At 43.4% G+C, this 12,113-nt stretch overlaps 1 protein-coding gene across 2 annotated transcripts in view; it reads left to right on the forward strand.

Annotated features, from left to right (window-relative positions):
* ARHGEF38 (Rho guanine nucleotide exchange factor 38) overlaps window positions 1–12,113 on the forward strand; it is a 55,008-nt gene that overhangs the window by 19,807 nt on the left and 23,088 nt on the right. For both annotated transcript variants that reach the window (XM_028744246.2, XM_077933887.1), the window contains exons 4-5: window positions 4,120–4,267; window positions 6,369–6,386. In XM_028744246.2, the coding sequence (XP_028600079.2) occupies window positions 4,120–4,267; window positions 6,369–6,386 (166 nt within the window). The remainder of the gene's footprint in view (window positions 1–4,119; window positions 4,268–6,368; window positions 6,387–12,113) is intronic.

Raw genomic sequence — 12,113 nt, forward strand, 5'->3', positions numbered from 1 at the left:
TGCTTCCTGCACCCCTCTTTTTTTTTATTTGTGTAGTTTCATCAAGTTGAATACCCTACCTTGGATGTTTTTTCAGGGAAAGTGGCTATGAAGAGGGGGGAAATGAGGGCCTTTCCCTTTCCAGCTGTCCACCCTCCTCCACCCCCCAGCATGGGTTGTGCTAAGCAGAGATGTGGGGGCAGGGAGGAGTGCCCCTGTGTAGTAGCGCATTTCTCTCCCACAGTTGCTACAGCCATCCATCCTGGTTTAACTCCAGAAGGCAAGTGGGGAATTCCCCCTGTTTAAATGTTCCTTGTACATAGGAAACCAGCATGGCAGTGAGTTAGCTAGAAGCAGGTTAACTTTCCAAGGGCAAGGAGGTGCTGTTGTTTTTAATGCAGGATTGTTAAATCTTGCGTTCTTTCCCCTGCTGCAGGAATGGGGAACCTTGCGGTCTTCCAGATGTTGCTGGACTACAACTCCCATTATTCCAGACCATTGGTCAGTCTGGCTGGGGTTGACTGTAGCTTGGACAGCAAGGGAGGGAAAATCCGTGCCCAGCAACATGCCATTAGACAGTAAATGCTCCTACAGATGACCTGTGTATTGAGCATTCATTTTGATATTCCTTGTGCAAAGCTTAAATGGTGATTAGATGATGTCCAGTCTTTACTGAGCATTTGTTTAGGGATGCAGGTGGTGCTGTGGTCTAAATCACTAAGCCTCTTGAGCTTGCCGAGGTTGGTGGTTTGAATCCACGCAATGGGGTGAGCTCCCGTTGCTCTGTCCCAGCTCCTGCCAACCTTGCAGTTTGAAAGCACGCCAGTGTAAGTAGATAAATAGGTACCACTCCGGCGGGAAGATAAATGGCGCTCCCGTGCACTCTGGCTTCTGTCACAGTGTCCCGTTGCACTAGAAGCGGTTTAGTTATGCTGGCCACATGACCTGGAAAGCTGAACAGAACACTCATCCTGCAGTCACCATGATTTGTTTGCAGGGTGTTTACACCTTTCCCCATTAATCATTCCTTCATCCCATACTTTTTAGTTTATTTCCCCATCACTTTCCAAACCATGTAAAGTTTCTCACTGTGTGTGTTTTGTTAAGTAGATTTGTTTCACTAGAGCAAAATCCACTTCAAATGAGCTCCCCCTCCCCCATTTTATCCTCACAACAGCCCTGTAAGGTAGACTAGGCTGGAAAGGTGGGCACAAAGGCAGTCAATAAAATAAATAAATGCACAAAGCTAAAGTTCTTGAATCCCTCCTCCAAAATACATACAGTCTGGAGGCGCTTTAAAGAATTGCTGTTTGAAGCAACCTTCAGGTTTCTGCAACATCCAAGCGTGATCTGACTAGGTGAGCCTGGTATGTTGTTGTTGCTTAAAAGAGGAAAGCAAATGATGTGAGTAGTAGAGAGCTCTCTCTTTGTATATCTGAAATATAAAGGACATGGCCCCATTTAGCCAGATTGTGGACGCACACTGTCTTTAATGAAAGCTGCACATTTAACCTCTTGTCGGTTGAATTCACCCCTCCCCCCCTCCCTGGTATCTGCCATTCATCGCAGTCATTAGGCACAAAAGAAAGTCAGAGGATGGCTGGAATTAGCCAGAAGCCTAAAGAAATGTACAATAGGGATGCACTCCTTCTTAGACGAAAGTAATGTTATTTGCCAGCCTCTATGCAGCTGACATACCAGATGAGGCCGTGTTTTGTTCTGTTATAGTTCAGCATATCTCTCTCTCTCTCTCTCTCTCTCTCTCTCTCTCTCTCTCTCTCTCATATTTATGAATCTCTTTCTATGACAGATCTTGAGATGTTTCCACAATAAAGAATAAGGACAACAAGAACGTCCACAATGAAACATGCATGCAACAATTTAATTCATAATAGATATAAACATTTGGATATAAAAAAAAGTTAAAACAATTTCATACCCACTGTAGAAACCAACTGGCATCTGCATTATATATCTAATGGGCATTACTCTTAATAGGATAAGGGTGGGGCTGTGGTCCATGCCATTGAGCCTCTTGGGCTTGCTGATCAGAAGGTCGGTGGTTCGAATCCCCATGACGGACTGAGCTCCTGTTGCTCTGTCCCAGCTCCTGCCAACCTAGCAGTTTGAAAGCACATCAGTGCACGTAGATAAATAGGTACCACTGCGGCAGGAAGGTAAACATCATTTCTGTACATTCTGGTTTCTGTCACGGTGTCCCGTTGCACCAGAAGCGGTTTAGTCATGCTTGCCACGTGACCCGGAAAGCTGTCTGTGGACAAACATCAGCTCCCTCGGCCTAAAAGTGAGATGAGCTCCACACCCCATAGTCACCTTTTACTGGGCTTAACCATCCAGGGGTCCTTTACCTTTACCTCACCTTACCTTTACTCTTAATTATGTCATATACTTAAATGGGAAATAGTTTCATTTTGTTTGCTGTTTTCTCTTACAGCCGAAGAACAGCCTTCTTCTCCCCCTTTCTTCTTCCTTTCTTCCGCCTTGCTTCTATGACTTTAAGAGCAGTCTTGCATGCAGAAGTTCAGCAGGTGTGTCAGGTGTTGAAGGGCAGGATAAAAAGCATACATTATCTCAGCAGTGCAAAAGGGAAGCACAATTCCCTTACGCTTCCTCTTTTGTACTTCCCTGTAATATGCAAAGATGGAAATGCAGTATGAAAAGTTTCCAAATGTTCAGTTGTTGTGGGGAAGGGAAGAGATATAAATCTTTAAGTGTCTGTTGGTGGTTCCCCCAATGGCCGAGCTGCATGGCTCATAAATACTAGAAGCTGTGCATTCAGCGCAGCCGACTCAAGCCTGTGGAACTCCCTGCCAGCTGAAATTCGACAGGCACCATACTTGCTGAACCTCAGATGCATGACCAATACTTCCTTTGTTCCAGCAGGCATTTTAAGGTAGACTTCAGTTTTATGATGAGTTTTTATTGCTTCATTTTCTGTGTGGTTTCCTTTTTGTTTTTGCTTTTAGAGCTTAGAACTGATAATGATTAAGCAGGATATCAATGTCTTAAACAAAGACAATAAAAATAAAACAAATATTTTTGAGCCCAAATATAGCCAAGGGCTGCTGGTCGTGATGGCTGCATTTGCTACCTCCAGAATCGGAGACAGGATGTCTCTGAATGCCATTTTGGGGCTGTTACCCTCTTGCCCTGCTTTTAGGCTTCCCGTGGGCATCTGATTGGCCACTGTGGGAAACAAAATACAGTGGTACCTTGGTTTTAGAACAGCTTAGTTTATGAACAACGTGGAACTAGAACGCTTCAAACCTGGAAGTAGGTGTTCCAGTTTGTGAACTTTGCCTTGGATGCAGAACATGTTCCACTTCCTATTGAGTGTGTTCTGTTTGTAAACTGAGTCCTCTGCTGCTAATCAGAGGCTTCCTGTTGAGTCTATAGGCTATTGAGTCCTGAGCACCCACACAACACGGAGGAGCTTTTGTTTTTGCTATTATTTGTGTTTTTGTTGGTGTGGCTTTTTCATTTTTTTGACTGTAACTTGTTCTTCTTTTTATGGGACTGACTTGTGACTGGCTTGTGACTTCATTTTTGTGACTTGTTTTTGTGACTGTGTGGAACCCAGTTCAGCTACTGATTGATTGATTGTGTGACTGCAGAAATGGATAAAAGCCCCCATCCAAACAATGACTATCATCAGTGCACGTACACACACACACACACACACACACAGAGAGAGAGAGAGAGAGAGAGAGAGAGAGAGAGAGAGAGAGAGAGACTACAACTTCCACCATTCTTAGCAACGTAAGAATGTTGTGTCAGACCACTGGCGCATCTTAAAGGTCCCAGCATATAGCAGATAACATTAGAAGAGTTAAAATGCACATTGAAAGCTGCTTTGGGTTTTAAAATGTTTAGATAATGGAGCAAAGAGAGAAAACAAGCTGATCTTACCCAGGAAGGTGTTCATATGCAACATTCTTGGTGACACCACCGAGAAGTCCCTGTCTCTTGTACTGGAATATAAGATCTCGTAAGTAGATAGGACAGAGAGCAAGTCTTCCATCAAGGCCTGGCAGGTTCACGTATTTGAAGCAGACCTTAAATTGTCTGACGTTGTGCTTTTTTTTCATCTTCTTGGCTTTTTTGTTTACACTTTAACAGGGCAAGTGTTTTTGCAGATGAAAGACCTACTAGAAGACACGTATAAAATCTACTGTTACCAGCACGATGATGCACACGTCCTGCTGGAATCCTACGAAAAAGACGAAGAACTGAAGCAGTATATACGTGACTGCCTGCTGTCCTTAAAGTAAGAACTTTTCAAATGGTTGTTTCCATCTCTTGCTCACTGCTTGTCATGGGAGAGCTTAAATGGATATAAAACAAAATATCTCCTATAAATCCAGAGTTTTATGGCATTTACTAGGAACATACACTTCTGCTCCTTTCCTGGAAATATGAATATATTGCACTGTTATTAGAGGGATCCCAAATGGAAAGAATATCCAAGATGCCACCAAAACATGCTTTTTTTAAAAAAAAATAGGTTGCTTCAGGGAAGCACCATCTTAAACTGAAGCATTCCATCCTTTTAATGCACTGAGCACATCTGTGTCTAAATTAAATTATCACCATAATAAAATCCTTAACCCTCATTTTGTAAAATTGTGCATAAGTATATTGGGGCTTGTCTTTGCTGCCCCCCCCCAGCAAGCCTTTTCATTATGCCCCTTCCCGTTACAAACTGCTTTTTCAGGAAGCTGTAAGATCAGATTTATTGGAAAATTTTTGGCTTCTGTGTATAACCCCAGAGAGTCTAGAAAAGCCTTCCCAGATGCTTTAGACTACAACTCCCGTAATACCTGACCAGGCAGTCCAAAACCTCAGAGTTGCACCAGATTGGGGAAGACTGATTTAGGACATATGTAAGAGTTGGGTGGCGCTGTGGGTAAAACCTCAGTGCCTAGGGCTTGCCGATCGCATGGCGGTTCGAATCCCCGCGGCAGGGTGAGCTCTCGTCGTTCAGTCCCAGCTCCTGCCCACCTAGCAGTTCGAAAGCACCCCTAAGTGCAAGTAGATAAATAGGTACCGCTTTATAGCGGGAAGGTAAACGGCGTTTCTGTGTGCTGCGCTGGTGCTGGCTCACCAGAGCAGCTTCGTCACGCTGGCCACGTGACCCGGAAGTGTCTGCAGACAGCGCTGGCTCCCGGCCTCTAGAGTGAGATGGGCGCACAACCCTAGAGTCGGACACGACTGGCCCATACGGGCAGGGGTACCTTTACCTTTACCTTTAAAAAACCTTACCAACAAAGGTCCGTATAGTTAAAGCCATGGTTTTCCCAGTAGTGATGTATGAAAGTGAGAGCTGGAGCATAAAGAAGGCTGATCGCCAAATAATTGATGCATTTGAATGGTGCTGGAGGAGACTCTTGAGAGTCCCATGGACTGCAAGAAGATCAAACCTCTCCATTCTTAAGGAAATCAGCCCTGAGTGCTCACTGGAAGGACAGATCCTGAAGCTGAGGCTCCAATACTTTGGCCACCTCGTGAGAAGAGAAGACTCCCTGGAAAAGACCCTGATGCTGGGAAAGATGGAGGGCACAAGGAGAAGGGGATGACAGAGGACGAGATGGTTGGACAGTGTTCTCGAAGCTACAAACATGAGTCTGACCAAACTGCGGGAGGCAGTGGAAGACAGGAGTGCCTGGCGTGCTCTGGTCCATGGGGTCACGAAAAGTCGGACACGACTAAACGACTAAACAACAACAAAAACACAAAAAGCCTTATTAGCAGGTTGCCTTATTATTTTGGTAGTGATTGAAGTCCAATAATGCAGTTGATTTAAGTATTCCTTGAAGTTAACACTGTTTGCTCCCAAATCCTAAACTTGTCTACTCAAAAGTAACTCCCACTGGTATGGTTTGGACATAACAGCTAGCCATAGTTTAGTGTTGCAACAACAGGCCTAGGCAAGCATCTGGTTCGCTTGCTTCTCCCTACTCCTGCTGCATGGCTACAAGGAAGAGTTTGAAAGCTTTTAATTTTAGCTTATACCGTTGGCCATGTCACCTGAACCCTAACTGTGGTTAATGTTAACTATGATTGGTTGAATCAGTTTAGCTTTTTAAAGTATGGTTTAAGAATCTGGCTTGTTAAAAAAAAATCCATAGTTAACATTAACCACAGTTTAGGGTACGGATGTTACCCTAAACTATGATTAATCTATAACAGAAATGAAGCTTTCAGTCTCCTCTTTGCGCTGGAAGGGGGAGTTCAGGAATCAAGGCTTACTGCACTGTATCCTTGTAAAGACAATGTTTTAGCATTACATGTGGACTTGGCCATTTAAATCAATATAATGAAGATCAGACTGTTAATAGATCTTTCTGTTTCTCTCTCTCTCTTGGCAGAAAGATATATGAAGAAGGGTATGTACCATATTTCTTTTTTGTTATTATTATTACATTTTTACCTTGCCAGCTGATGGAAGTTGTAGTCCTAAACATCTCTAGGGAGGTGGGTGAGGGACAGCAGGGGTGAGGAACCTATGGTCCTTCAGATTCTGCTGACCTAGGTACGTATCAGGAGATGCTGACTGGGGCTAATGTGAGTGGGAATCCAACAGCACTTGCAACATGTTTGGGAAATTGGTATGATTCATTCATTTATTCATTCATTCATTCATAAATTACATCCCACTTTCCCCCTTCAAAATGAAGGTGAGCCTAAGTAGTACCAGAACAACGCATAAAAGCAAGAATTACATTCAAAATAATTTGACTGGTTTTTTTTAAAAGGAGACATTTATAGGTGGATTTTATTGTATTTTATGTTGTAAACCACTTTGATATATTTTATGAAACTGCAGAGAATAAAAATTCAAATACATAAATAAATCTGCAGTTCCACAAACCACTGGTTGGGAAGGGCTGAAGACCATTGGGACAAGAGGACTTGAGCTGTGGCTTTGCTGCTTCACGTGTCTCGGTCATTCCCCCTGAAATTCCAGTTTTCCAGCTGGAATTCTACAAAAGCAGAGACTGCTGTTCTCTTCCTCTTAGCCCTGCTATTTGTGCCATTGAGCAAGATGCAAAGGAGCAAGGGGGCAGTTGACGGGGTTATTTTTAGCTGAATTTAAAGTAATGGAATGGCTTTTGTGCAGTCTTCATCAGGCTGTCATCTCGGGGGGGGGGGGGGATATGTTATGCTGCCAGATTGATATCTGACTGATCCATGAAAAGAGTACACTGGGCCGGAGGTTGGGAACTTGAGGCCAGGGGTTCCAAAATCAGAGGTGATTTTGCGCCCCTGGCAGAACCGTCCAGATTGCGCCCCCTAGCCGCTGACAAATTAGCTCTTCTCTCCGCCTCTCCTCCAACCCCCACCCCAGTTCAATTCACCCTCTATTAAAAACCTTTTCTTATGAGGCAATAATCAAATTTTTTATTTATAGACATATTTTAAGCCAATTTTGCTTCCCCCCCCTCTCGCCTGCACCCCTGGCCGGGTCCCGCCTCACCACCCCCTAGCTATAGCCCTGTCCAAAATGGTCTTTTAGGTCACTCCATACATCTCTCCCCAGGTCATACCTCCACTCTAGGCCACACCCCATCACCCTAGGTCATACCCTTCACTGGTCCTACCCACATACCCGCCTCAAGTGCCTTGAACTGTGATAATGCCTCTTTCTTGCTATTCTTCATGCTACTGGCTGCAGTGTAGCTTACTGTACAGAGGTATGTGTCACACCTGTTGTCCCGCCCACTTATTTTGCCTCAGGCTGAAAATAAACCCCTCCCATGCACCGTGGATGAGTTTTCTGGGGATCTACAGCAAACTGAATGTCTGTGTTATGTCTGTATTGAATGAATGGGTCCATCCAATAGATTCCTCTTGGGTGGGATGAGGCAGAAATTAAAAAGTTTCCTCTCCAGATAAAGATCAAGAGATTCTGAGTGAAGATTGTGGAGCTTTAAACAAAAGACAAGCCATAGACAGTGGTACCTCAGGTTAAGTATTTAATTCGTTCCGGAGCTCCGTTCTTAACCTGAAACTGTTCTTAACCTGAAACTGTTCTTAACCTGAAGCACCATTTAGCTAATGGGGCCTCCTGCTGCTGCCGCGCCACCGGAGCACAATTTCTGTTCTCATCCTGAAGAAAGTTCTTAACCTGAGGTAATATTTCTGGGTTAGTGGAGTCTCTAACCTGAAGCGTATGTAACCTGAAGCATATGTAACCTGAGGTACCACTGTAAAAGAGAGAGAAAAGCCTGTGTGTGTGTGTGTGTGTGTGTGTGTGTGTGTAAGAAGAGCACAGACTTGCCACAAATTGCTTGTGCCGCACTTCCACAAATTAATGTGCGCTTATCACCTTCAAAAACAGATGCCATAAACTGTGAGTTGCACATGGGATGTAAATTGGCCAATAATTCATCAGCAATTACCTTTCAGAGGCCAGTTTATGGATGACCCCGTGGTGGTTGAATAAGGGGGACCCATGAAACCTTCTGGCTTTCACAATCCAGGCACAATAACAGTCCCTGTTCTTGGAAACCCTAATGAGCATTTTAGCTTGTGGATTCCTGCCCTGGAAACACCTGCCTCCAAGACATTTCAGCTTCACAGTAACCCTTTCTCTTGCCTCTGTGCCGAGCCCCATAACTCACAGCAAAGGCAGCAGATTGGCGATTATAGCAGAATAAATACCTCTGTGAGATCTGTGAATAATTTTTTGACAGTCGCACACAGAAATAATATGTGGCCACGATGAAATCAGAATTCTTCTGAGGATAGATGTTTGCCGCTCAGTTTAAGCAGGGAGAAATATTGTACTTTCTTGTGTGGTAGCAGCTCCCCCAAGCTGTCAAGCTAAATTGCCTGGTTCTTTCTCTGCCCATATAACTGTCGCTGAGTTCAATGCAGAGCTGAATTAGCCTTTAGGATAAGTGTGCTGTAGTGCGAGATGCCAGCTAGTGTTGTTCCCTAAACTGGGATAATGTACCAGATAACTTCTCTATGAAGTGAGAGTCACTGTGTTGTCCCATTTGCTGGACTCCTCTAAAACTATTTGCAGCTTGGAACATATTGGTTCATCACTTATCACATAACAAGGGAGCAACTTCCCCAGTTGTGGGGAAGTTTAAAATATTGGTAGCCTATTTGGAATGAGAAGCAGGACGCTATAGGTAAGGAGATTCACGACTGAATGTTGCTCCTGCCTTAGTTGTTTATTATTATTATTATTATTATTATTATTATTATTATTATTATTATTATTATTATTTTATTTTATTATTATTATTATTTTATTATTATTATTATTAACAGAATGCCCTTCATATATAAAATAGAGAAAAATAGAGTCCCTCTTGATTAGTGTTCTTCAACATTAGGTCCCCAGTGTTGTTGGACTACAGTGTCCATCATCCTTAACCAAGGACTAGCCTGGCTGAGGATAATGGGAGTTGTAGTCCAACAACATCTGAGAATGAACACTGCTGTATAGATAAACCAATTATTCACCATGCATCATGATTTGCTTGTATAAAGCTTATGCAGTGGTTAGATTATGCCCAGTCTTTATTGAGCATTCATTTCAAATTGTTTATGGAGTGATTCCTCCTAAATTCCTCCTGATTTGCTTGCAGAGTATTTATACATTTTCCCATTAATGATTTGTTTATCTCACATATTTCAGTCGCTTTCCAAACTGTAGAAAGTCAAATTTGAAAACAAGAACAAGATTTGTTGCATTAGATCAGGGGTTTCCCATCATTTTTGACCACTGGTCCTGCTAATTTGGGATGATGGGAGTTGTAGTCCAAAAAAAGCTGGAGACCCAAGTTTGGGAAACTCCGCATTAGAGCAACAAGACTCCTTTAGTCCACTTTAATTGCACAGATGTAAAGTTCTCAGTTCTCAGTGGGACGCGGGTGGCGCTGTGGGTTAAACCACAGAGTCTAGGACTTGCAGATCAGAAGGTCGGTGGTTCGAATCCCCACGACAGGGTGAGCTCCCGTTGCTCGGTCCCTGCTCCTGCCAACCTAGCAGTTTGAAAGCACGTCAAGTGCAAGTAGATAAATAGGTACTGCTCCGGCGGGAAGGGAAACAGCGTTTCTGTGCGCTGTTCTGGTTCGCCAGAAGCGGCTTAGTCATGCTGGCCACTTGACCCGGAAGCTGTCTGCGGACAAAAGTCAGCTTCCTCGGCCAATAAAGCGAGATGAGTGCCGCAACACCAGAGTCAGCCACGACTGGACCTAATGGTCAGGGGTCCCTTTACCTTTAAAGTTCTCAGTATCTGCTTGACTTGTTTCCGCAAAATACTTACAGAAGGGTCGGATCAATATGTTTCTCTAAACATATTGGGCCTAAGCAAGGAAATGATCATGGTGCGCTTCCAAGATGTAATTCAAGATAAAAATAATACTAAACTGTAAAATGGCATTTTATTAGGGAGGCCACCCACTTACGATGCCAGGTGGTGCCTTGAAGGACCAGTTGTTGAGACTTCAAAGCACAGCACAGCACTATTTGAAAGCCTTTTTGCTGCTTGGAAAATGGCTTTCAAGCAGCTCTCTCCCCAACCTCCTGCTTGAGCCTCTGAAAAAATGATTCAGCCTGTTGAGTTTAACCCATCGTTTGCTGACTTCTGCTAAGAATCCCCATTCTAGCATTGGAGAGCTAAAGAGGCTTAGTCCAACAAATTCAAAACCTTGTTGCTCCCCTCCCCCAAGTCAATGTTCAAGATCAGTTCCAGTCACTGTCTTTGAGCTCACTAGTTTCTAAAAACAGGATTCTTTTGGGGGAAGGCATCGCTGTTTAAAGTGGCACTAAAGTGCTTTCAGCGTATGGTGCAGATAGGGCTTTAGGAAAAGAGGATTTCAAACGATGGCCTGATTACCTGGGTTTTTCACGAATCGAGAATATCTGTGATCATTATTCCATTTTGCGCCCCCTGTCCTCCTTTCAAGTTGCTCAGGGCGACAGAACATGAGGTTATTCCATTTTACAATTGCATCAACTTCAAGGGTTTTTTGGAGGGGGGAGGGGAGAAGCTACATGTTGTTATTCAGCATATGACTTCATTTCATTGCCTGCCATCTGCAGAGGAAGTGGATTCTGTCAGAATTAAGCCAACTGCGTTAATATGAGTGTAAAGGAGTAGCAGCGATTTGCGATGAGATCAGTGTAGCTACCTATGGTGCTAGATTTTTTTTACTGAATCCGCACGAAGACGGTGTATGGCTGAAGAAGCATCACAAATGAATTATCGGCTTAATTTTCTGCACAATGTATGTCACAAGATGCTACAGGTCTGTTTTAACTTCTGCAGGGAGACTGTGTTCCTTCTCTATCTCTCCTTCCTTCCCTCTCCAGGGTTGCGGTGTAATGCGAAAACATGCATGTTAAAAACACAACTAATCTAAGGAGAGTTATCGCTGGGTAATCTGACTCGGTCAAATTAGATGGGCTGAACTGGGTAGCAATTCAGGCCCCAGGGAAACATTATCTTTTCGCAAACTTCCTATCTTCCCAACACATATTGCTAGATTTTGGCATGCACAAATACAAGCAGAGAGCTGTTTATCACTTGGGAAGCCATCCAAAGACTAACTGTGGAAGCAAAGGCACACTTGAAATCTACCTCACGCCATTCCTGAAGCTGCTTTTAAATATTTGCATTCGTATGGGTTTTCCGAGGAAAACAACAGTAATTTCAAGTTGCTGCTGCTGCTGTTTTAAAATCAATTGTGCTGCAGAAGCAGAACTCTATATTTGGTGCAGCATCAAGCAAGGAAGAGCAAGGTTGCTAATGCTGGATTTTATTTTTATTTTTTGAAGATCATCTCACCCTATGCCATCTTATAAAGAGGTCCATTCCAAACAATGTAGGAATCATGCCATTGGTGTTGTGCCATCAACCCTTTGGAATTCACTCCTGTTCAATATTAGACATGTGCTGTCTCTGCTGTCTTTCCAGCACCTACTGAAGACCTTTTTCCAACAAGCCTAGATCTTCCCCAGCTTGCATCTTTGCTGGAATTTTAAGATGTTTTAGATGAAGGAGAGGAAAGAATGAAACTGTTTAAAATGAAAAGATAGGACAGAATGAAAGGCTTTGATGTATGCCTTAAAAACATTATACAATCGTACCT

The sequence above is a fragment of the Podarcis muralis genome, chromosome 9 (genome assembly GCF_964188315.1).
Source record: "Podarcis muralis chromosome 9, rPodMur119.hap1.1, whole genome shotgun sequence".
Classification (NCBI taxonomy): Eukaryota; Metazoa; Chordata; class Lepidosauria; order Squamata; family Lacertidae; genus Podarcis; species Podarcis muralis.